At 31.7% G+C, this 24,536-nt stretch overlaps 1 protein-coding gene across 1 annotated transcript; it reads left to right on the forward strand.

Annotated features, from left to right (window-relative positions):
- Positions 1-4,508: 4,508 nt before the first annotated feature.
- On the forward strand, positions 4,509-20,126 carry LOC127705555 (glutamate receptor U1-like). The gene is made up of 8 exons (XM_052209880.1): positions 4,509-4,700; positions 7,208-7,390; positions 9,482-9,576; positions 10,120-10,210; positions 14,302-14,629; positions 15,064-15,281; positions 18,531-18,793; positions 19,370-20,126. The coding sequence occupies exons 2-8, from the start codon at positions 7,250-7,252 to the stop codon at positions 19,707-19,709; spliced, it is 1,476 nt and encodes a 491-aa protein (XP_052065840.1). The 5' UTR covers positions 4,509-4,700; positions 7,208-7,249; the 3' UTR covers positions 19,710-20,126.
- Positions 20,127-24,536: the final 4,410 nt, after the last annotated feature.

Below are 24,536 nucleotides of genomic sequence, written 5' to 3' on the forward strand. Positions count from 1 at the left end.
ATATCAGTTACATCAATTTTATAAGTAAACACAAAAGTAACTGGTAGTCCTATGGTTTCTTTGTCTTTTAGTTCTTTCTTTGATAAAAACTTTTGTAGTTTTATTTACGGCAAAGTCTTTGATAAATTTTCTGATGAAGGTAAATCAGGAAAAGCGCTTCCAAAGAGCAAAATTTTAAATTATAAGATATAATTTTCATTTACTCTTATTCGGTTTATACAAATGTACCACTGCTGGTGGATTGCTAGTCTTCGAGCGTATCAACAGCTTAGTACTTAGTGTTTTGGTACTGACATAATAAAATATTTCTTTAAAGTTCCCCATTTATAAATCGGAATAAAAAATACTAAGAAGCTAAGGTACAACTCCTTTAGGCAAAGTTAACCTTTGAACTTTGCTATTCATTTTAGGTTCATTTTGATCATATAGCTCCGAATATTTCTACGTATTCATATTTTCCAGGCTTTCAAATAATGAGGTTTTAGCATTCCTGTTGAAAATAAACACAGAAAAGCGTATCGGACGCTTTCAAGATTCGTTAGGAAAGTATTTACTTCAAATCCATTTACCTTTAAGTATTCGACTACAGGAATAAGTGTTTGACACTTAATTCTAATTGTGTGTGTGCGCATTCCAAGAAAGCATATCCCTTTCTTTTAACTTTTTATTTGTATTTGTCGACCAAATAATCATACAGAAGAGATAATTTTTGGAATGTTTAATATATCATAATAACAAAAAAAGTTTCCTGTTTCAAATCAATGAACGCAATTAGCTTTGTTAATATCATTATCATAAAGTAATAGCAATATTTTTCCCGTCAAACTACAATTACGAAAATAGAACAAAAAACAGTTGATATATTTACTTTTTCACTATATTAGTTTGATAATGCATATATTTCCAACCCCCAAGGTGACTGGGGAAAAGAAATGTAATTATTCTTGGACTTCTTCCACAGGCAGTATAGCCCTTGCAAAAATAGGGCGTCCGTTTAGCTGTGCGGGATGTACAAGTCGGTCAAAATTGGAACGATCCCTCATGTAGAGAGAGTGTCATGCAATTTGCACGTTGAGAACCCTTGTAACTACTCTTTTAGGGTCTGTAGGTAGCCATTTGGAGGGCAAATTGTCTATCCCTATTCAATATACACTCATTTTCCAGTGGCATTCTAAATTTCCCAGACCTTCATCTATTACAGGACCTATTGTTTTTATTGTTAATTTGTTCTCGTACTGAAATTGCATGAATACTTTGCCACTAGATGTTAAGCAAACAACATTCAATCAATCATATATGTTCATTTTTTATTCGTATTTAAGTATGAAAAAGCGGATCGCAATACACCAACTCTCTGTCGCTAAGAGGGCTCCATTAGACCAGTATTCAATTCTTCGATATGAGAAGGATTTATTTGATGCTTTGTGGTTGCAACTTGTTATTATTAAATTTTGAAATTGGAATGAAATCAAGATTACAACATCCTCTAACAAAGTTGCCATGAGACGTCTTTGCTATTCTTTTGAGTTTTTTTTTCAGATTTTTAATGTTTCTTAATGTTTCATTTATTCACTTTCCAAAACCTTTATTTCAAGCAAACATATAATGAGGGCCTTAGCAGAAGAAAAAAACCCGCATAGTACACATTGATCGTTATGTATTTGGTCTTTACAATACTGTATGCGTAAAATTATTTGTTGTTTCTTTCAGAATCCGAAGCATTAGAACTTCAACAAAGCTTATCAGTTACCGGAAAGTATGCTGTTATGTATTCTATGGAAGACATGACATCATCAAAAATAGACGATATTCTTAGTACAAATACACATGCATCTTTCATGCTTAACTTTACGGTTTTGTGTAGATTAGAATCATGTCAATCATTCTTAAAACAGGTAAAATGTTTTTAAAGCTTCGTAAATTCAAGCCTGTTGTAGTATAATCTGTAATATAAATTTATAACCATCATCTAGATGAAGATTTTTTTTTACTCGTCACGGTTATCATCGATACTTTCTTAGCTTTCTTGCCCTTTCCCTATAAATTCAAATCCTACTCAATAATTGAAATTGGAGTCGAACACACCTACCACGTGCAAGTTTCGAACTCATAACCTTAGTGCTGACAGGCAAGTTATCCAGTAGTTTAACTACATGTAATTGGAGCACTAAGCCATCGAGACCCCTCAGATCAACGAAAAATGTTGAAAAGCATACGGAAATATGGTTAGATTGATAGTTAGTGTGAATCTCGCGAATGCTATTCAAAATGATACCATTTGCATTGACAGGAGAGGAATTTCAAGCTAAATATACATAAGTTGAAGCACATAATTAAAATAATAAACGTCAAAAAGGTTCGGGAATTTTTTCAATCGGGAAATAAAGGTAGATGTAAAACCTGTCTTATACAAAAGTCCCATTTAGTTTAAAAAGTATAGGCATTGTCAGGTAAATGGGGAAGTAAATAACGTTTGGAACCGTATAAACTACTAACGGAGATAGAACAGGTTCGTCAGGTTGATGATTTCCTTAAGTTAAAGATTGATCGTTTAAACTATTGCCATGAACCAAACATAGACAATACAGTTATATTTGGTATAAACCTCCATTATTGTTTCAAATATTTTAACATAATTTAATTGTGGATGTAACGCGTCTTCTGATTTGCTGACGTTGTTTTGTTTATCAGCTCATAGACATAATTTTGTCATGTGACCGTGACGTCATCAACGTTTTTTCATGCTTTACTCTAGTTTAAAATAGAATTTAGAATTAAATCATGAGAAATGACTGTAATATTTTTTCTGTCTATTCGAAATAACATAACAAATGTGGTACACACTTTATAATAACCCGCTATGCGGATTATTCAGTGTGCACCACATTTTTGATGTTATTTCTTCATAGACAGAAAAAAATATTACAGTCATTCAATAAATGTACGTTATATTTATTCACTTAAATAGGGAAAACCACAATAACACAAAATAGATCGCAAAATGTGTTTTAAAAATACTAGGCACATTGTACTACGTGTACCATAATGTAGTTTGCCTTAGACCATACTGTTCTGGTAAGACTTTTAACGTCTTTGAAGCTTTCAAATGCATCAATCAATTTCGATCCCAAACTTTTGGTCTTTATGGTTCAAGATGAATGTGAATACAGAAACACGCGCTATACTTAGGAATCGGTATGATAGTATAACGTTTATATTTCAATATCTGCATTTGGAGAGAAACAAAAAAATAGATTTGTCATGTCTGCAAATGACATGGGACAGGCACATGAAAAATATGACTGGCTAAACAGGTTTGTAAGTATCGTTTCGTCTTCATCAAATCAGAATGGCTGTCTTTCCAACGTGTAGGTCCGATTCAAAGAAAAAAAGTTCTGAATTTTCCTATTAGAATCGAAATAATTCTATCATGTCATGATCTATGCTCATTGTATTGCTCGGTATAAAGATACTTGACAAATATAATGCCTACACATGTTAAAATGAGCATAGATCATGGCATGAACGAATTATTTCTAAATAAACATCAATCCAAATTTGAATAACATCAATAGGATTTAGAGTGTCGGTGGAATTGCTGTAAAACTAGGGAAAAACCTCCGAATTTATCAAATTTTACGTCTTTTTCGCAACTGTAAATTATTAATTTCAAATGAATATCATTCCAATACAAGAAAACTAGCGGGCTTGCAATCCACTACACGTATGCAATTGTAGTTCATTATCGGTTACATTTATCAAAGTTGAAGGGCATTGAAAACCAAAATTTCCGAAACATTGTGCTAAACATGGCTCAGGTTATCTATGCCTGGGTAGAAAACCTTTCTGAATGGGAATAATCCAAAAGTAACTTTTCAGAAATTTTATGTATCAATGATATTACATATTACAACAAAAGGGCTGACTACTGGCATGGACTGGTCCAAACGTCCACAAGTAATTATTAACCCAATGATCGTAAGAACTCATCAAAGATACGAAGCTTATTATTTGGTACGCATGACGCGCGTTTCGTCTACATAGGACTTGAACGTGGCGTTCGAATCAAAACACTTGTATCAATAAAGTGGTGATAATAAAAGATACCAGATATTATTTGATTTAAATGTTTGCATCTCGTAAATATATTTTGAAAATCCGAAAATATATATATATATTAAAAATAAAAAAAACACAAGAGGGACAAAATCAACGGCAAATGATATTTATCCCATGGTCATACCCGTCAAAACAGTCAACCAAATCATGATGAAGTTAATAAAACTTCCTTCATCTGCCTTAGGTACACAACGACATGACTTCTCCTTTTCCATTGAAAATAATTGATTCAATCGCTTGTCTGTAAGTGGCAACCATATCTTATGAAGGAAATGCAAACCCGAAAATATCGTATCAGTTTGAAATAGATTATATACCTCGTATGCAGGTTGTGCTGGAATGCACAATACCACACATACATACTAATTACTAATTTTCCCTTTCAGCCTTTTGAGTTTGATCGAACAAATATTTGGCGAAATTCACTTCTCCATTTTTCAAGATGGCTGGTTGGAATTTTTTATGACAAAGATTTGAGGATTTTGGAAGATATCCATATTCCTTTTGACAATGTTGCAGTGATTAATTTGTTCTCATCCCAATTAAAATCATTCGAAAACAACTACATCGAAAAGAAAAAGGTATTTGTTTTCTTTTATTCAAATTTACTTTTTCTTTCATTCATTTCTTATAATTTTTCGTATGTATGAAAATCTTAAAAAATCGAGTAAACGTGAATGATAAAGCGACTTAACGAAACACAACTAAAACAATTATTTAATCATTGATTTCTTGTTTTACGCCGCCTTATTGTCCCATACTATATCTTGGCAACAAAATAAAATGAAAAGACATCCAGAAAGCAGTATACAGTCTTCAACAAAAGGTTTTATTCAAAACAATAAGCTAGGCTGCAAATCGCCCCGAATCTAAAAAGTGTGAATAATTTAAATAAAAGCACCAGTAGTATAACACTTTTCAATATTCATAATTCGATTAAGCAAAAACAAAACCGGGTAACAAACTAAAACCGGGGAAAACGCATCAACTATAAGAGGAAAACAACGGAATAACACTGAACGACAACAAAAGCAAACACCAACATACATAGAAATGGACTGTTAAACAGTGACTATATATGTTTGTCCCAAAATGGGACTTTTTACAGTAGTCGACTGTGTCTTTATTATATTGACTATTTAACATTAAGCATTTGGCCAGGTGTTCGACTCTGTGTATAGCTATAGTACTGTCATAGTATGATTGACTGTGCTAATTATTAAAGACTTTTTTTCGTTATTTAGGGGGTAGACCTGGGCATGGGAGACAACTCTTTTTGAGTTATTGGAAGTCATTTGTGCGTTTTAACCTAGCAGTAATTCAAAAAGTGATCAAGCATTTATGTTGTTTACGTTTGAATATGAGAATGATGCAGGAGCAACTAAGAAAATTGGACAAATTTGATTACTAGGCATTAATCTGATGTTCAATAGTTGTCGTTTGTTGATGTAGTTCATAAGTGTTTCTCGTTTCTCGTTTTTTATATAAATTAGACCGTTGGTTTTCACGTTTGAATGGTTTTACACTAGTAATTTTTAGGGCCCTTTATAGCTTGCTGTTCGGTTTGAGCCAAGGCTCCGTGTTGAAGACCGTACTTTGACCTATAATGGTTTACTTTTATAAATTTTGACTTGGATGGAGAGTTGTCTCATTGGCACTCATACCACATCTTCTTATATGTAATTAAATTAAGGAATTACATTTTTTCAAGGTTTAAAAATCATAGCAGAAAAGTTTGAAAATGAACATTTATACATGAATTGCTTTTGAAAAATCCTACGTACTGAGGAGGTTTAAGAATGACCCTTGAAATCATTTAGATAATATCTTGTACGGTTTGGGAAAAAATGGATTGACAATGAAGTTATAAGGCTTTAATACTAAACTAAACTATTTGTCTTCAAATACAAACGGCAATATTCTAGAAGATATGATCTAAGCATCAATCCTAGTACAATTTTATGCTAACAGATAAATCAGCACAAAGATAAGATTTAGATAGTGACAGACTGTCAAACATTCAATTTAGCGTCTGCTCGTCCGATAAAAGGGGCATTTTGTAGTCTTGGGGAAGGAAATCAACATTACGTACTATTAAAATGTAGATACGTCAATTTGTCCAAAAGATAATCGTCCCATCTTGAATATACAGTTATTTTTATGACAATTTTCACTAAAACACACAATAGAAATAGAAAAAGAGAATGTAGAAGATTTCGGAGAGAAAAAAAACATAAATTTTGTTCAAAAATTTTCTTTTTTTCTTATGTCTGTAATCCAAATTAACTGAAAATCTTGTAAATTTCAAACGGTCAAATTCAATAAAAATTTGTAATTTTCAAGATTTATAAACAATACTTGTTAAAACAATTTTTTGGCAGGAATCAAACGATATTGTTTTCTGGCAAAGTTGGAAAAAGAAATATTTTATGCGAACTGGCCAGAATTTTAGACTTATTCAATAGTTTTAAACCATTTTTTTAAATTCAAACTTCGAATATTACCATAAAATTTCAAATCTACTTCAAAATATGTTTCTACTTCACATTTTAATAGTCATGGATATTCCTAATGCGGACATGGGCAAATACAAATATTCAATAAACAATACACTTAAAATTCAACGGTAAATTTCAACAAAATGTTGGCAGATGATGCATGGACCCCTACCCTTTCAATGGTTAAAATATAAAAAAAAATTAAACGACGGGAAAATTTTTGGGTTACCAAGGCCTACCCCCTTGAAATATGATTTTGCTGAACGATTGCAGTTGTGTAACTGTTTCATTAACTTTTATCCAAAGTGCCTGTTTATAGATGTATCACAAGAATAAATCATACCAGACATTTCATTTAAAATTTATATTACAGTTCTTACAAATCCTGTTATCTATGGGAGTTTTTGGTATTGTGTTCTACTAATTTCAATATGAAGTTGATGACTACTGGTTCTGAACCTTGTCATACATACTCTATCAATATCATTATTTACAACAGATACATATTTTTCAAATTTAATAATATTCTTAAATAATCTATATGTTATATGTAAGTTCTTATTGCATTAATAAGCTTGCTTGTATTTTAGCAAACCCCATGTTTACAAGCTGATAAATGTAAATGGTTTCCAATGTATACACTAATGTGGCACCAGGACCGGCGAGGTTTATCTGATATAAAGTCTAATGGAAGTAGACTAACAGACAAAGAAATATTTCCTAATGCAAGATTTGGTTTTAATAAGAGAAAGTTTTTGGTCAGCACAATACCCGTAAGTATGTTATTGTATACGTGATGTCCAAAATTTGAAATGTTTACTCTTATAATAGTATATGTATATTAGATGTTTTGATTAATGTTCTGCTGCACAAAAATGCGACCTAAATATTCAAACCTATAATATGCCTTGACTGACGGAAACAGTAAATAACGTATGAAAATGTTATTCCTTTTGATAAACTGATTCAAATAATTTAAAGAGTAAGTGCATACGATCTGAAAACAAAATGCCAAAAGGATTTTGGGTAAATATTTCATTCTTTGTTGAAAGATTGTAAATTTGTTCTTGCACAAAGAACATTCGATGGTAATTCAAACTTACTATTAATAGTTCTAAAGTATAGCTTTTAAGTTTAAAATTGAAAACGAAATTGTCTCAAGAATTATTCATGTCAGATACCAATTGGAATTAAGCGCATCGAGGAAGATTTTGCCAAATATGTAAAGATAGACAACTCCAAGTGGTTTTAAATCGTCGATTAAAGTCCTCAAAGTGAACTTTTATAACGGGAATTCACCGCGCATAATGGTTTTTAGTCGACTCTCGTTATCTCGAAGTCAGCCGGACCAGAGAAATATTTCGAGATACCCGTAGTTCGACTCAAACGAAAACCGGAAGTTTGGCAGACCAAGGGACATAACTCTTGTTGAGCTTGGTAAGGCTAAAATAAATCTGGATGGATATGGATAGGGGATCGATATTCTGGTCTCAGATCAATGTATTAGTGTGTTATGGTCTTTTATTGTCATAATAGCAATTTATGTTTTCATCTCTTATTCATTTGTTTACACAGTTACATTTTTCCTGTGGTTTTTAGCCGAGAGAGTAATTTCCAATCGATCTTAGCGTTATTTAAAGTTGACAAAATTGTTCATTCTCGTATCCAAGAGATTTTAGAAAATTTAGATTTCTTTTCCATTTTTCTGCAAGAGAAAATACAAAAAGATTAAGGATTACGATTGAGAAGTTGTTAGTTGATCACCAACGGAAGTCTTAATCCCTACTTTATACACAGCCAAGCGCATTTGTGTATGATAACGGTATTATTTTAAAAACATTTCAAAAAAATTTTCATAAACTATAACAATATTAATGTATCGCTAATTATTTATCATTGTTTTCAGAGATATTCTTAGGTAAACACTCGTGGAAAAAGAATGTCATAAATCAATACAATGGTCAGTGACCGGAAATTTAATTACACGTGTATTGTCAGATTAACTCTTTAATCCATTTAAATCCCAGAGGTCATGTTTTGAAATGTGTATTAGTTCGAGATAAATAATGCATTTTGAATGCTTTTGTTAACCTTGGGACCGTAATTTTAGTTCGAGTCAACCGAAATTTCGACTCATCCAATTTCGACACATCAGGAGTCGAAATACATATATTTATATGGAACAAATTTCAGGACCACGAGAAAACTTTGACTCATCCGAAATTTTGAGTCACCCCAGTTGATACAACGAGTATTTAGTTGTAAAGAAATTGTTATGATGACAAAAAAAAATAAATAAATAACATTAGTAAGTAAATATTCACTTTTCGATACCTTCTATGCATTTGTACATGTGAATGTAAACACTTTTTAAATCAATAGTTATATGTAAGTTTGAAAATGATTAATTCATTGTTTTTTTATGATACAAAATGATTTCCGTACGCGGCTTGCATCATGTTATTTAGACATTTCATTATTATTGATTTATGCCGAATATTTTTAAACTTATAATGTACTTTAGTTTTTTTTTGTTGTTACCTTGATTTGTCTTCTTAATCGATTAATGAGATTTCAACATTTTTTTTTGTATAATACTTAAGATTTGCTAACCCCGAAACGAATTACATTAGCTGTATTTGGAAAAACATTTCGGAATTTTTGGTCTTCAATGCTCTTCAACTTCATACTTTATTTGGCCTTTGTAACTTTATTTATTCGAGCGTCTCTGATGAGTCTTTTTTATACGAAACGCGCGTCTGGTGTACACCATTTTAATCCTGGTATCTATGATGAGGTTGTATACTACTATATTGCCATAATTTTCATAGATGCATGTTTTTACCATTCTTTTTTTTGTCAAGTCTTATCCATTTGTCGTGTTGAATAACAGAACAAAAACATACACTGGAATAACAATGGACCTACTGAAACACCTGTCAGACGGTCTTAATTTCACGTAAGTATTTTGTATCCTTGTAACAATGAAACAAAGCTGTTAAGTCAATATGGATTTTCAAATGAAAGAGATATTTTGATTAATGTTTGTAAAATTTACCTTAATCGAACAACGCGCAAGCAGTTAGTTCCTTTATTATGAAACGAGTTGGATATTGTTCAGTACTTAAATCTGTGTAAATCGATCATGTGTTTGAGTCCAAGAAAGTTCTTTATATAGATACGGCAATTGTTGGCAAAACAAATCCTGTTCAATACATATTCACTAAATTAAAAGTTATAGCATTCTGACATGTTTTCAATATATATCAGAGAAAGTGCTTCAAAATTGATTTTTCGACGGTTTATAAATATTTAAAAAATCTAAACTCCTGTATGGACCCCGCCCACTCCCTCATCTTGTTGTCTCTTTTTCAAGAAAAGTGAACGACCAGCAATAAAATAAATTCAACTATATGCATCACTATCATTGCTACAACTTACAATTGTATCTTGATAACGGATAAACTCATACCACATAGTACTTGTATCATCTGTAAAATAGATATGATCTCATTGGACCTCCGGACGGTAACTGGGGTGCTGAACTAGCTAACGGTACTTGGAATGGAATGGTGGGACAACTACAACGAAAAGTTAGTATTGTTATGCATTGCTCTGTTACTTTGATCCAAAACTGTAAGTTTTCTTTACCCTACTTGAAATCAAAATACCTTGTCTGCAATGAGAAGTGAGTGTAAATTTTAATAAGACAGCAACACAACTACACGAATGAATATATTATATATTGATTTTGGCAAAGTTGATCTCTTTAACTGTTTCGTTTTTTTTTATACATATATTGCCCTTTAAATATTCGGCTTTGAGTTCCCTGATGAACATAAAATCAGGAAAAGCGCCCATTACGGATATAATTTATAAAGTGTTGTTTTCATTTTTCTCATATTTGATCAAGGAATGATTCGGCAATACATTAGAATCTTGCATTCGTTATGTGATTTATTAGAATTATGGTTATCAGTTTGAGTTCTTTATTTCTTTTCATGATGACAATGAGTCTTGTTTGTATTGTATATTTTTAGTTTGTATGTTTTTTTAAAACGTTTCGCCTGAATACCAAAAGAGAGGCGAAAGATACCAAAGGAATATTCAAACTCATAAGTCGAAATAAGTGGCAAAAAAAGAAAAAGACAAACAGGCAAACAAAAGTTCACAAAACACAACTTAGAAAACTAAAGACTGAGCAACACGAACCCCATCAAAAACTAGGGGTGATTTCAGGTGCTCCGGAAGGGTAAGCAGATCCTGCTCCACATGTAGCACCCGTCGTGTTGCTCATGTAAGTACACACCCGGTTATAAGTCCAATTCGGAACGTCACATTCGGGGAAAAGGGGACGGGATTGTTGTAACGACAATTGGAACATATCCGTCGTCATCTGTGAAAGAGATATTCCTAATGATCAACCAACTCGTGATGGCGTCCGTTAAATTTACGGAGCAAAGATTTCAACTTCACTACTTGGAACTTTTGGTTTAATAGCTTCCATGTGAGCAGCAACCCTCTATAATGGAAATCATGATAGTAAATACAAGCCCTGGAATATCGTATCAACTGGGAGATATATACTCCTTTTTCAAGCGCTGCTATAACATTTTGATAAATCTTTGTCTTGAGTACTGACTTAATTGTTTGTTTTCTTATCAAACACGCGTTATCATGACTGTTTATGTTTTTGACCGGAAGGTAGTTATTTAGATATGGCGTGAAATTAGTGAATATGAGTTAATCCATCCGGGTGGTACACACTTTGTATTGTAAAACTGTATAATTTGTTCAGTAATGTAACCAACCAATAGTAGTCTGAAACTAACCCTGCTTAAAAAACAGTATTGTTCTTTTCTGTGATGGAATCATAATGGACACAAACCCCGAATAGCAAAATAACAATGAAAGTCAATTTCGAATTTCAAATATGGAAATAACATTAACGGTTCCAACTTTACTGCACCAGATGCGCATTTCGACAATTAGTGTCTCTTTCGGTGATGCTCGAGACCAACTAATTGAAAGTTAAAAACAAAATGTTGAAGAGCTGATATAAAACAAAAAAGGACCAACAGTAAATCCAAACCCGGACAATGAATCAGAGTTGTTCATGAGAGAAATACATACCTTAATTTAAAAGGATTTCGAAATTTTATAACAGTAAATATCAATACAATAATATTTGTATTTTCATGCCAGTAATAAAGTACAGGCTACTAAGCTAGTGATACTCTATGGAACTAATAGTCTACCAGAAAATATATTGACTTGTGGTAGTAATAACATTACCAATTTTATTAATTTATTGCAACAGATGCGAATTATGACAATTAGTATCCCTTCAGTGATGATTGAGGTTACAATATTTAGAAGTCAAAAACCTAATATTTGCATTGAAGAGCTGATAAAACGAAAAAAGACCAAAAGTAGATCCAAGCCCGGACAAGGAATCAGAGATGTAGATGAGAGAAAACACTCCTTAGTTTAAATACATTTTAAATTTTTATAACAGCAATTTTTAGTCAAACAATATTCGTACTTTCAGACCAGTATCGAAGTACAGGATCCTGGGCTGGTGATACCATCGGGACTAATTGTCCATCAAGGAACGAATGAAAATAAAATACATACGTAAACACAGAAATCTGAAGATATGGAACATAGTTGAACATTTTAAATCAATTGTTCAAAAAAAAAATATAATTACTATCAATTACTGCCTTTTTGGAGAAACATTTTTATACTTGACAGTAGTATATCTATAAAATGTATTTAATGAATCAATTAAGGCTTAGTAAAAGAAAATGGAGGAAATGAAGCGGATTTTCAGATTTGATGTAATCTTATAATTCGTTTAAATATTTGAAAATGAACATTTTAGTAACATCGCTTCCTAAGATAAGTTAGTACTACTGTCAAAATAAACAGAAGTAGACACTTTAGGTAGCATAATACAAAGATTGTTTCACCCCCAATCAGACAATTTTAAACTGATGTAATTTCTTTCATCCAACCTTAAATTTTATAAATGAGGTACCAAAAGAAAGAAGAAAGATTAATCTTTCAAATGTTGATTATTTCATTATGACATGATTATTACATAATTAATTATTATGTAATTAGTTGCTATATTGCGATGTCCACACTTGAATGAAATTAGCTTCTTTGTTATTCATACCATCCCAAAATATTTTATAGATTCTTGTGCAACACAGTTTGACCTCCAAAAGGGTGTCTCAGATTTTTCCTATCATATTTCATTCTCTTATATTTGCAAACTCAATTCATAAGAGATCACTAAATCAAATTGGGTATAAAATTTGTTCTATTGATGTTGTGGGAAATCTGAGACACCCTTTTGAAGATAACTGATCAAGGAACAACATGTGTGAAAATCAAGCATATAGGGGCACCCGTCTAGGAGCTAATTTCATTTAAAACTACATTTTCATGACAAAAATGAATGTGTCACAATTGAATAAATAAGGATTTTCCTACTTGTACCCCATTAACTTCAATATAATTCACACATGTATCACGGGGATACTTCAGGATTGGCCTTTAATCATAAATCAATTAGGTTTTGACCAGTAAGAAGCATTCGAATTCAGCAGTTCTAAATATATAAAGAAAATGCACACCCTATGCATCAAAAATCAGATCTGGTGGGGAGATGTTATATCATTATTGACCTTGCTGTAAGTCAGTTGCTACTGATATGGTCAAAACTCCGGCCACCATAATAAACCTTTACTATTAATGATCTCAGAAGTTTAATTACACATTGCATTTACTTTTTTCAATATGGATTTTATTCTTTTAGTACATAAATGATATATTTTGTTTTTTGCATTGTTACAAAAACTAAGTCATGCATGTGTACACAAAATGATCAGTTGGTCAGTATAGAGGATCCTTGTGGGGGATTTCTAGAATTATAATTGTATACAGTGACAATATGGTGTTTTACACAAAGTATATTTTTTTTCATTTTTTGTAGTTTGAAAATGAAATATTTACTTTGTATTTTCTTTTAAAAAGAAATTCATATTTAAAGATTCTCCGCAAGAAATTCCAGTATAAACATCAGCAACATTTATTGTTGTACAATTATGTTTGTTTAATATCTGTAATTTATATATAGCTCCAAATAGTTGTTTTTGTTTTTTCTCCTGGCAGCTCCAATACAGAAATGCATTTTTATTTGGAATTCATTATCTTCATTTTTCCATAAATCCCTAATCCACCTCTTTTTCGTAACTGTTATTTTTATTGCTGGTCAGTGGTCGTAAAGCTATCAAATGATTCTACTGATTAACCACATAGTACTGCCCACAAGTTCTTATCTTGTATCAGTCAGATACGTGCATTTGTTTATAAAACTAATTATCATCAAAACTCATTAACAGTGCAAGATATGTTTATATTTTTTTCTTCTGTGGTTTTTGAATATTAAGAAGTAACAAAAACAGCTGAAAATGAAATTTTGATAAAATTTAGTTGCTTTTGTATTGTGCTACCTTAACTATACACATTACATTTATCGTTTTGATTTCCCGTTTGTCATTAAAACCTGCAGTGTTGCAGTCCAAATTAAAGTCAGTTGTTTTATGTAAAATGATAGAAGCCATTGATAACGTATAATATAACTTTAGTTTTTCAGTGTTATATAATACAGGAAATTGACATGGTAGCCACTGCTTTGACAGTTCTGTCACAGCGGGAAATGGTGATGGATTTTACACAGCCCTATTATTATGAATCCACATCGATTCTGATAAAGAAGCCAGATCCTGGTGAAAAACAATGGACTAAATTACTTGACCCTTTCAGTTCAACAGTTTTCTTATGCGTCGGGATATCGGTACCAGCATGCTCGCTTTTACTTTTCTTATTTGAAAAGTACAACCCGTTTTACAGAAAAGTCAAAGAAAAAAAGGAAATAAGAGTACTACACCAATTCTCTGAATTAGTTTGGTATATGTATGGTGCACTTTTAACTCATGGTAAGAACACTATTACGGTGTATGAAAAATTACCCACAATATATAATAATTGTTTGATTTACTTATATGTTACAACATTTAGATTTAATTGACAGTATTTGACCCTTTAAGATGATAAACTGATAAAGAGTTCATATTCCGTTATGACAACATCGAATATATTGCTTAATTACAATAAACATTGATTGAAATGATAATAAACGATAAAGTTTCTATAATTTTGCTTTGAAAATCAAAATTTTACTTACATGTTGAATATGCTTTTAGCCAAATAAGAAATAATCATGAAATGTACGACTTAACACATATCGATACAAAATGTGCTATCTAAAATGATTAGAAAATAGAACTCTGTACCAAATCACACTTCATGGACGTATCAACTTTTATAATAACATATAATTAAATATATATGCAGACAAACTGTATTTCAGGCGGTACGCACATAGCAGCATCGACAGCAGGAAGGACATTTCTCAGCTGCTGGTGGATATTTTGCATAATAATAGTAGCGACATATAGCGGGAATTTCGTTGCCGTTTTGAGTGTTACTAAAGAGACGCTTCCATTCGAAGGGATTGAGGGATTAGTAGGACAAGACATTTATAAATGGGGTACTATTGGTGGATCCGCTTATGAAACCATATTTAAGGTAACTCCCTGAGTGTTATTTGAAAAATAGAATCTAAATTATTAAATCAGATGTCTTGTAATAGTCCACTCGAAAACTGGAGGCTATATAACATTCTCCTTGTCTTTCCTGCCGTTCGTTTAGAGAAATATTTCCGTCAGAAACTTTTCAGGTACTACTGAACATAATTACTTTATATTTGATAAGCAGCTTAGCAATGATGCGTTGTTACGTGGGAACACTATACAGATCTGTCGGACACATATTTCCTGTTTGCCGATACTTTGGTCTTTTTATTTAATAAATTTGAAATTTTGATCACACTTTTCTCAAACATTAATAAACAGAATGACTTCATATGCAATCATCAGTTTTTCAGTAGTGATGAGTTATAATGTGTTAGCATTTACCGGTTATTATTATTTTGCATCTTAGATCATGAATAAAATTAAAAAAGGTTCGTTCATTATATATATATAATTATGATATATTATTATAATATCAGAATATAATGTTTTTTATATTCATTGCTGTCTTTTATGTTCTATGTTGTATTTTCATAGTTCAATGGTCAATGTTAAGTTTTTGAGTTTTGGTCTTTTTTTCTAATACTATATGCAATAGGTCAACTATATTTGGTGTATGGACATATTTTATGATGTACATGTCAGTCTCGCAGGTTTTATTTGACCTTGATCTCATTTGCACGGTTCATTTCTCAGTGTTAAGTTTTTGTGTTTTGGTCTGTTTTTCTTCAACTATAAGCAATAGATCAACTATATTTGTTGTATGGAAGGATTGTAAGGTGTATATTTCTGTCTAGTAGATATCATCTGACCTTGACCTCATTTTCATGGTTCATTGGACAATATTAATTTTTCATGGTTAAGTTTGTTTCTTAGATACTATAAGCAATAGGTCAACTATATTTAATGCATAAATTGATTGTAAGGTGTACATGCCTGTCTGGCATGGTTAATCTGACCTTGATCTCATTTTCATGGTTCATTGGTCAATGTTAAGTTTACTTGGTTAAGACTGTTTCTTAGAAACTATAAGCAATAGGTGAACTATGTTTGGTTTATTGAATGATATCGATTGTAAGGTGTACATGTATTTCTCGTTTGGTTTATCTGACCTTGACCTCATTTTCATGGATCATGTTAAGTTTATGTTTTACTTGTAGTAAATCTTTATATTTAGGACTATGAACATAAAATCAATGGTTAGTAAAGGAGGCGAGACATTTCAGCGTGTGCACTCTTGTGCATATATATATATGTGTATCTAAAAGGGATTAAATATTAAAGAAATAATTAAAATTGTTCTTCTGATCAGAGGTAAACTATACTAGTAAGTTAATACCTCCTACTTGCAACACACTCATCAAACATTAAAAAGATCACACCTGGTCGGAGAGTTATAAATTTTAAACAATATCCTGTAAAACTTAAATTCCAAGGCCTATTAAATTCACTAGAAATATAATACACGAGTTTAAAGAAAAAAAGGATTTTCCTTTTACCTGTAAAACTCACCTGTACTGAGGTCATGAAACCTTATTAAGATGCTTCTTGTATCCCATGTCTTTAATTTTGACAACACTTAATTAATCAATCTAATTTTTTCCTGTAACTTTGGAACACAGTTCCTTTTTTAAAATTTTATCAAGGATTGCTATGGAAGTTCTATAATACCAAATTCTTGGTTTAACAAAACAAAAGTGTCATTTGTAAAATTGATTAAGTTGCTTTCTATACAATATTAAAAAAAATGATCACTGCTTTTAAACCTAACTCGACTGACACCATAGATTTATACTAGGCTTAAGTTAGTGTTGAAATGTTTCCAGTAACCATGAAATATATCTGAAACATTTGAACAGTTTTGAATACCATTTAAGATATTTAAATAATGGTCGAGAGTTTAGTATTTTTGATGTACATAATGTAATGTGAGCATGAGACAGTATGTATATACAAATTCATTTAACTGAAAACTTAACTAATTACATGATGTTTTTTAATCCGACCAGACATTGGTTCCTTTGATCATTGTGTTTCTATTTTTATTTTAGAGGTGATATACACGAATGTAGGACAAAAAGTCACAGGACAAAAAGTCACAGACAAAAAGTCTCAATTCAGCCAATGAATAAGAAGATATTTACTTTCAAACACATTTTTGTATTTTTCTTATATATAAAAAACTTTATGCTGCCAATAAATATATCCTTTGCATGCTTAAAATTTGATAAATCTTCATTAATCAATGCTGATGAACAATTTCATAAACTGTAAAATGAATATAGGCAATAAAAAATAATGATTTCAAGAACTTTTTCATTTTTTATTCAAATAATTATAAGGAAAAATAAATGTGACGTTTTGTCCTGTGACATTTTCTCCCATTAAATTTGTGACTTTCTGTCCTGTGATTTTTTGTCCTGTGACTTTCTGTCCGTTTACCAATATACACATGTTTATTGTGAAATTTTGGTTTCAATGATATATCAACATGATTAAATACATTTTGGATTTCAAATTGTTGTTCAAAATTTCTAGCCAAGAAAAATAACTGTTGTTGAAAATAGTTCCTAAATTGATGAAATGCAATATATAGTTACAGAAAAAGGTCTAGGTTGGTTCGGACTTGGTCGAGTATGGTTCGGACTCGGTCGAGTATGGTTCAGACTAGGTCGTGCATGGTTCAGACACTTATAAAATGGTTGAGTGCTGGTCGGGTAAAGGTCAAGTACAAGTTCAAACTGTTAAGTATGGTTCAGAGACTACAGTCGAGAAATACTGAGTAAATTGCAGACCACTTCAGACTGATCGAGCAAATATCAGTCAGTCGAGTACAGATATAAGCCATTTCAGACTTTTACTGGTTTGTAGTGACATAGTATCTTAAATAAAAAAAGTGAGTCAGGACAGCGATAGACATGAAGATCTTGCTGGAAAACTCGGAAATAGAGACAAAAAAAATATGTAATATTATTTGGAGGAGAAGCAGCCATATGTAGATCAGAAGGACATGATTTGAATCTTAGTGTTTTTTCATGTAACACAGTTAACACTTTATAATCGAAGTGTAGAAGATTTAATAATTAAAGTATGATTTTAATTATTGTAAATACATTTATTCAGGATGTCTTTACAAACAATGGAATCAGTGACATATTATTCACCCATTTACGTATTTGAAAGTATTATATATAATAGTAGTTACCTTAACATCACATATGCATTCAGCGTTTTTTTTCTTCAGAACTCAGCATTACCAGAACGGAAAGCATTCTATGATGGAGTCCTTAAATTTAGCCGAAGTGACCCTTCCATTCTTAGAGGTGATTATGATGCACATATACTAAAGGTTTTAGAGGGAGAGTATGCTTTTCTGTGGGACAACATTCCAATGGAAATATCTGTAATAAATAGCTGTGAATTAGCAAAGGTATCAACAGATATGTTTTCGACGTATGCCATAGGTTTACCTAACAACTCACCATTCGAGAAGATTTTTACCGACGGGTAGGTAATTCCAAAATGACAATGGTAATTATTCTATTACAAGAAATGGTAGAGATATGAATAAAAGTCATAAATGTACTATACAGTGTGTGGAACAATTTGGCTATTCTCTTTGTAAATAAAATAATGTCTAAAGTGTTAAAAAAAGTAGCATCATTTATCAGGTTATATATATTTTTGTATGGCAATTATGTTTTAAATGAAAAAGAAGTACGCATTCATCCGAAAATAAACTGGTAAAGGTAGTTTTAGTGGACAAAAATCACGGCATTTATACAAAACACACAAACAAAAATTCAAAATAAAAAAAGAAATTAAAAAAAAGAGACATATTTTCAAATTATATAATGAAAAGGAATAAAAAGAAGTATACGTCAAGTGTAAAATTGAAAGCTGGAAAATATCATGGTATCTATAGTTAAGTGAATAAGGCGGAAGGGCATCTTGTTAATAAGTTCACAATCGTACAATATAAAAAAAAGTTCTAAAGCACTATCTAGAAAACTACAGACAAAAATGTCTTTGTCATTTTTCATAACCGAACAAAGTTAGATTATTCAATTTGTTTTATTACAGGATTATATTAACACTAGAGAGCGGACTTATCGATCTTTGGATGACAAAGGTTTGGCCACAACACCACTCTTGTCGTGAATCTTTTCTGACCTCAACAAAACCAATAGCAATTTTAGATATACAGATTGCATTTTACATTATTGGAGGTGGTGTATGTTTGGCTCTCCTTTCGCTCCTCACTGAAGTCTTCAAACTTAAATGTCGAAAATGTCAACAGAAACGGACAAGAGCACGAGAAGAAGATGAAATGCAGGAAAGTGTAAACCATCAAGAAACTATTTCAATAAAGGGAAATACTGATGTAAGATTTAGTTACGGCTACAATCAACATGAAACATAAGAAATAAATAGTTAAAATGTGAATAATTAACTGCATAAGTTTTACAAGGAACATCTTGCTTTTGTATAGAATAAAGACTTTAAAAAAAAATCACGTTTATAACAATGTTTTATAAATCGCAAAGACAAAATGTGATTGAATTGAGACGTGCGTTATAGGTTAATGCGACCCACCTTTGTCCAACTCTAAATCGTCCTGAGACGAGGAAAGTTGTAAATTAAGTTTACAAAGACTTTCAATGATCTACATTGATGTACATTGACCTAAAATATGATACACTTAAGACAAGCACTGAAGAATGTCCAACTCTTGCATTAGCTAATTGTTATATGGGTTGACTAAATTAAGTTTTGGAGGACCGAACTTGTAATATCTTTCAGTTGAGTAAAAATAAGTACATTGCAAATTCTCAGTGCAGAAAAGAACACTGTAATAGTGGTATGTCAGACGATCAAAAAAAAAAAAGCAAGAAAAAATAGATCATATCATATTGAATAACGGTTATTAACGGTATTATGGAATTTAAATCCCTGCCAAAGGAATGATGGCTTTTGACACTCTTATACATGTATGTGTTCAAAGAATCAACGCCCTAATTAGAACCTGAGTGTGAGATTGGATTGGAAAGTGTCGCTCATTTAATTTTTTTAACGTATTAGATGGATTGTTACTGGTGTGAAGGTCCAGTTGTTTCAATGTGAAGTTGCGATTAGAGTTATAGTTAAAAAGACGGCCATCTAACGACGTAAAACACCACAAGACACATTGAGGTCAAAATCGCAGTTGTAAGGTACTAATAAACTTTTTGATAAATGAACACAAAATCCAACAACAAAGACCGGAATAAGTTAAACATTACTTCAAATCTGAAGTGCTTCAAAACTGAAAGTTCATTTTCTAAATTTTTACGTGCATGGCAAATATTCAATCAGTGACTGAATTAAATACACTTTATCAAATAATAACTGATTTACAAAGATAAAAAAAACACAACACAAGATTGCAGAATATTTCACATTTAACAGGATATTGTACTTTCTCGGATGATTTATCTTTATTATTACAATCAATAACACCTACTTTAAATAATCATGTCTGCTTGATCGTTGATGATGATATTCAATAATCAGGAACACTTCCTCTAAATTGTTTTTTTTTTTCAATAAAACTAAAATTACACAGACAACTACCGTAAATTTAACTTAGCTATGTTTATCTGTTGTCCTCTTTTCTAAATCAAGGAATATTAGTGAACATATTCAGCAAGTCATTTGACAATGTTATAATGTTTATTTTCAACAGTATGATCGTGTGAATCGTAGAACATTATACATGTGAAAATACTAGAACATTGAATTATATGGTCAGATTGTTAGCTTCAGAATGGCTACCATTTGTCTTTCAGAATTCAGAGCAATATATTGTTACCTTTTTATCATTAAATTGGCGCAACGAAATATCTGTGTCACAGATGACCACGGATATTTGTCCCTAGTCGTAGTAACAACCGAAGATTGACCAAATAATATAAAGATGTTAAGGGGGTGAGAAAAAACTTTTCTTTTTCCTCTAAAATAAACTCAATACAGACATTAAACTTTGTAAAAATGACCTACCCCTCAAAGGATTGTTATTTCATCAGTCCATTTTCGCATAGAAAGAAGTGAGGCGCTCTCACTTCTTCGGGTACTCTGAAACATGTGTTACTTGATTTTGTTTGTCTTTTTTGTCGTTTATTACAAATAATAATACCGAAGGAGTCGGGTATGGGTAGTTGGTGATGTGTCTGTTGTACTGTCTGATTTCTGTTATCCTCTTTATTATCAACAATTGACCTCAAGTCCCAATAAGTGGTTCTGAAATAATTACTAGTTTTAATTTCTATCCTCAATCTTTAAAAAATACATTTTGATAAAATGAAGACCTCGTTGTCAACAAACGATGCTACGTTCTTCTCGGTAGCTCTCTTGTTTCACTTTTCAATGTTGACATAATTTCCTTTTTTGAAATAACTGAATATGCTTACCATACGCGTATGGGCTAAAATGGAAGGTCGCATGCAAACAGATTTAAATGACTTTGAATTATTGACTTGCGCAAGCCAATAATACATCAGCGATGTGCTTGGGCTTATTTTGACAAAATGTAACCAAACTGATTAATAATAGTGAAACATTATTTCAAATACCGCTTTTATACATCTAAAAATAAAAAAATCATAAAATCATACATTACTGTATTGGTCGAACTCTAAGCTAATGCCCCATTAAGCATTCAACAGTCTGCTTCATGCAAAAATGTACAATGTAAGTGATCTACTACATCTAAAAAAAACTTTCGTATTCCTGCTAAGTGAGTTTTGATATTTGATTGAGACATTTGTTTGCTTTTGAGGTTTCCAACAACAATTTCAATATTTCTTATTTTCTACCATATCGATTGTGTATACATTAGGTAAATGTTTGTATTATTTCTAATTTTCAAAAATGCTAATTTGAATATATGCATCGAAACAACACAAATAATATCTTATTCTCGTAAAAAAAACTTTTTTAAATTATGATAGTACATGTTTGATTTCTTTGCCAGAATTATGTTATTGATATTACTCCATGGCTTTGTTCTTCAATTCACAGTTGTGGCGTGATCGTCAGTTTGCAAAGAATTCTGCTCAAACTGGTGATTTGGGCCGTCTTGAACTTGTATTGAGGTGAGAGGATATTTTTGCTATGTGTTTAAGGTTCACTGTGACTTTAAGATGAATACAGCAATAAAAGCACTGTTCTGTTGCTTTATATGTTTTTTGTTTTGCTGTGCACATACTGATTTTGTGTAATGGATGGATACCCATATCCTTTCTTTGCTATTGGTAATTTGTTTTCGCTACATAATGTTAAGTTTGAAATGACAGCTTCTGAAGTTGTTCATTAACCGTTGTCAACAACATTATAGAAAATGAGAAAACAATTCAAAATGTATCTTTTTATAATTTCAGATCGGAAATATAGTTTTTCTTTTATTTAACTTCTATTGTCGTAAAAAATAATTAGGAGATAATTTGCTTTTGTATATTATTTCATGAAATCGTCTCACTAGAATAAAATAATTTATAATTTAACAATATTAAATATTTATGAAGGCCATAAAATTTGTTGGGTTTTATACTCACGACATTTCATTTAAAACATAATATATCCGACTCGAATCACTGTGTAACTGATATTGTTTCTTGATAACGATGTCTTCATTTCATTGAAATATGCTTTGTAAAGTTTGAGGAAAACATAAAATATTTAACCAAATAATTTGCAATAGAAAGGAATTGAACATGAATGTAGTATGTCGCCTTTGGTTTGTTAAGCGATGACCATATAATTTTAGTACCGTTAATACTGCTTTAGCACAACACGTTGTGGCTATGTGTCAATTGTTAATACTAAATAAGATAACAGAACTCAGACAGTATAATAGACAACACTAACTACCAGTACCCGTATCCTTCGATACTTAACAAACGACAATCAAAGACAAACAATATACAATCATGGCCCACTGAGGGGGTGAATACCTAAATTATCAACTGAGTAAGTGTTATTTCACGAGGGCTTTAGCCAATTTTGGATATTCACCGACTCAATGGGCCATAACTGTTTAATAATACAAAACAAACATTTAAGTGTAAAAAATTGCCTTACGGGAGAAAAAAATTGTCAAAACACTTATGTTAGAAAATTATTTTGGGTCTAAGAATTTCTGGTATGTTCAACAAAGTTAGTCTAGACTCTTTCTGTAAAATATTGATGGCCCTGAAAAGGACCGTTTACGAGAGATATCCTCGGAACTAGATGATTTTCCAAGCCTTGTTTGATCTTGTTTCCTTGTTACTTTATGGGCTTCCCACCTGGCCGTTGCCATTTTGTTTACAGGCGTCAATGACGTCATTTTTATGGGATATAACTCGTGCAAAACCCAAGAGGCTAAAAAGGTTATTCACCGAGAAATGATAAGTTTGTTCGATGGAGGCTTCGATTTGTCAGGGTTATTCACCGGTCCTGCCAATTTTGAAAAAAAAACATCGGAATTAAACTGTGACACGTGACTCCTTATTAGCCAATCGAATAAATAATTATAATGTAAGGTATAATAACATTAAACAACACATGGTCCAGAGTACGCTCGAAGTAGTGAGAGCACCTCGCTACTTTCTGTGCGAAAATATACTGTTGAAACAAACAATCTTTTGAGTGGTAGGTCAGTTTTGCAAAGTTAAATGTCTGCCATTATCCAGGTTATGAAGTATGAAAATTAAGATAGGTGATATGATTGCCAAGGAGACAACTATCCGTCAAAGACCAAAGGACAAGGATGTAAACAGCAACCATGACAGCAGCTTAACGTATAGCCTTTAATAATAAACTCATATCGTAACTAAGTTTTAAGTAAAGGCACGGGATGACAAAATATAACAATTCAAAAGAAAAAAAACACAATTATGATAGACAGGTATCTACGACACCTACTGGTATACATGCCCCTGACATACCACAAGCACACACAGAATGTGACAGGGTTAAAAATGGTTGAGAGCGTTCAATACTTCCCTTAAAACGGAACATCGTAACTGTGAAAAATACATTGGTAGTAATGGTACTTTGTCGATACCACTCCTGGTAAACTGCTAGTCCCCAGTGGTATCAACATGACAGAGCTGACATTATTCATAACATACCTATCTAAAATTTCCCGTTGATAGAAGAAATTATCAAGAAACCACTTTTCCAACTCCCTCAGGCAAAGTGGATTTGGCTATTCTCTTGGTACCTTTTG

Source organism: Mytilus californianus, unplaced genomic scaffold (assembly GCF_021869535.1).
Source record: "Mytilus californianus isolate M0D057914Y unplaced genomic scaffold, xbMytCali1.0.p SCAF_6, whole genome shotgun sequence".
In the NCBI taxonomy this organism is placed as follows: domain Eukaryota; kingdom Metazoa; phylum Mollusca; class Bivalvia; order Mytilida; family Mytilidae; genus Mytilus; species Mytilus californianus.

What these genes read in the sequence shown, in the direction of transcription:
- LOC127705555 (XM_052209880.1), top strand. Translation starts at nt 7,250, where the DNA reads ATGTATACACTAATGTGGCACCAGGACCGGCGAGGTTTATCTGATATA. An exon ending in TTTTGGTCAGCACAATACCC is followed by an intron (nt 7,391 to 9,481) that starts GTAAGTATGTTA and finishes TTTTTTGTCAAG; the next exon opens with TCTTATCCATTTGTCGTGTT. An exon ending in TGGTGCACTTTTAACTCATG is followed by an intron (nt 14,630 to 15,063) that starts GTAAGAACACTA and finishes ACTGTATTTCAG; the next exon opens with GCGGTACGCACATAGCAGCA.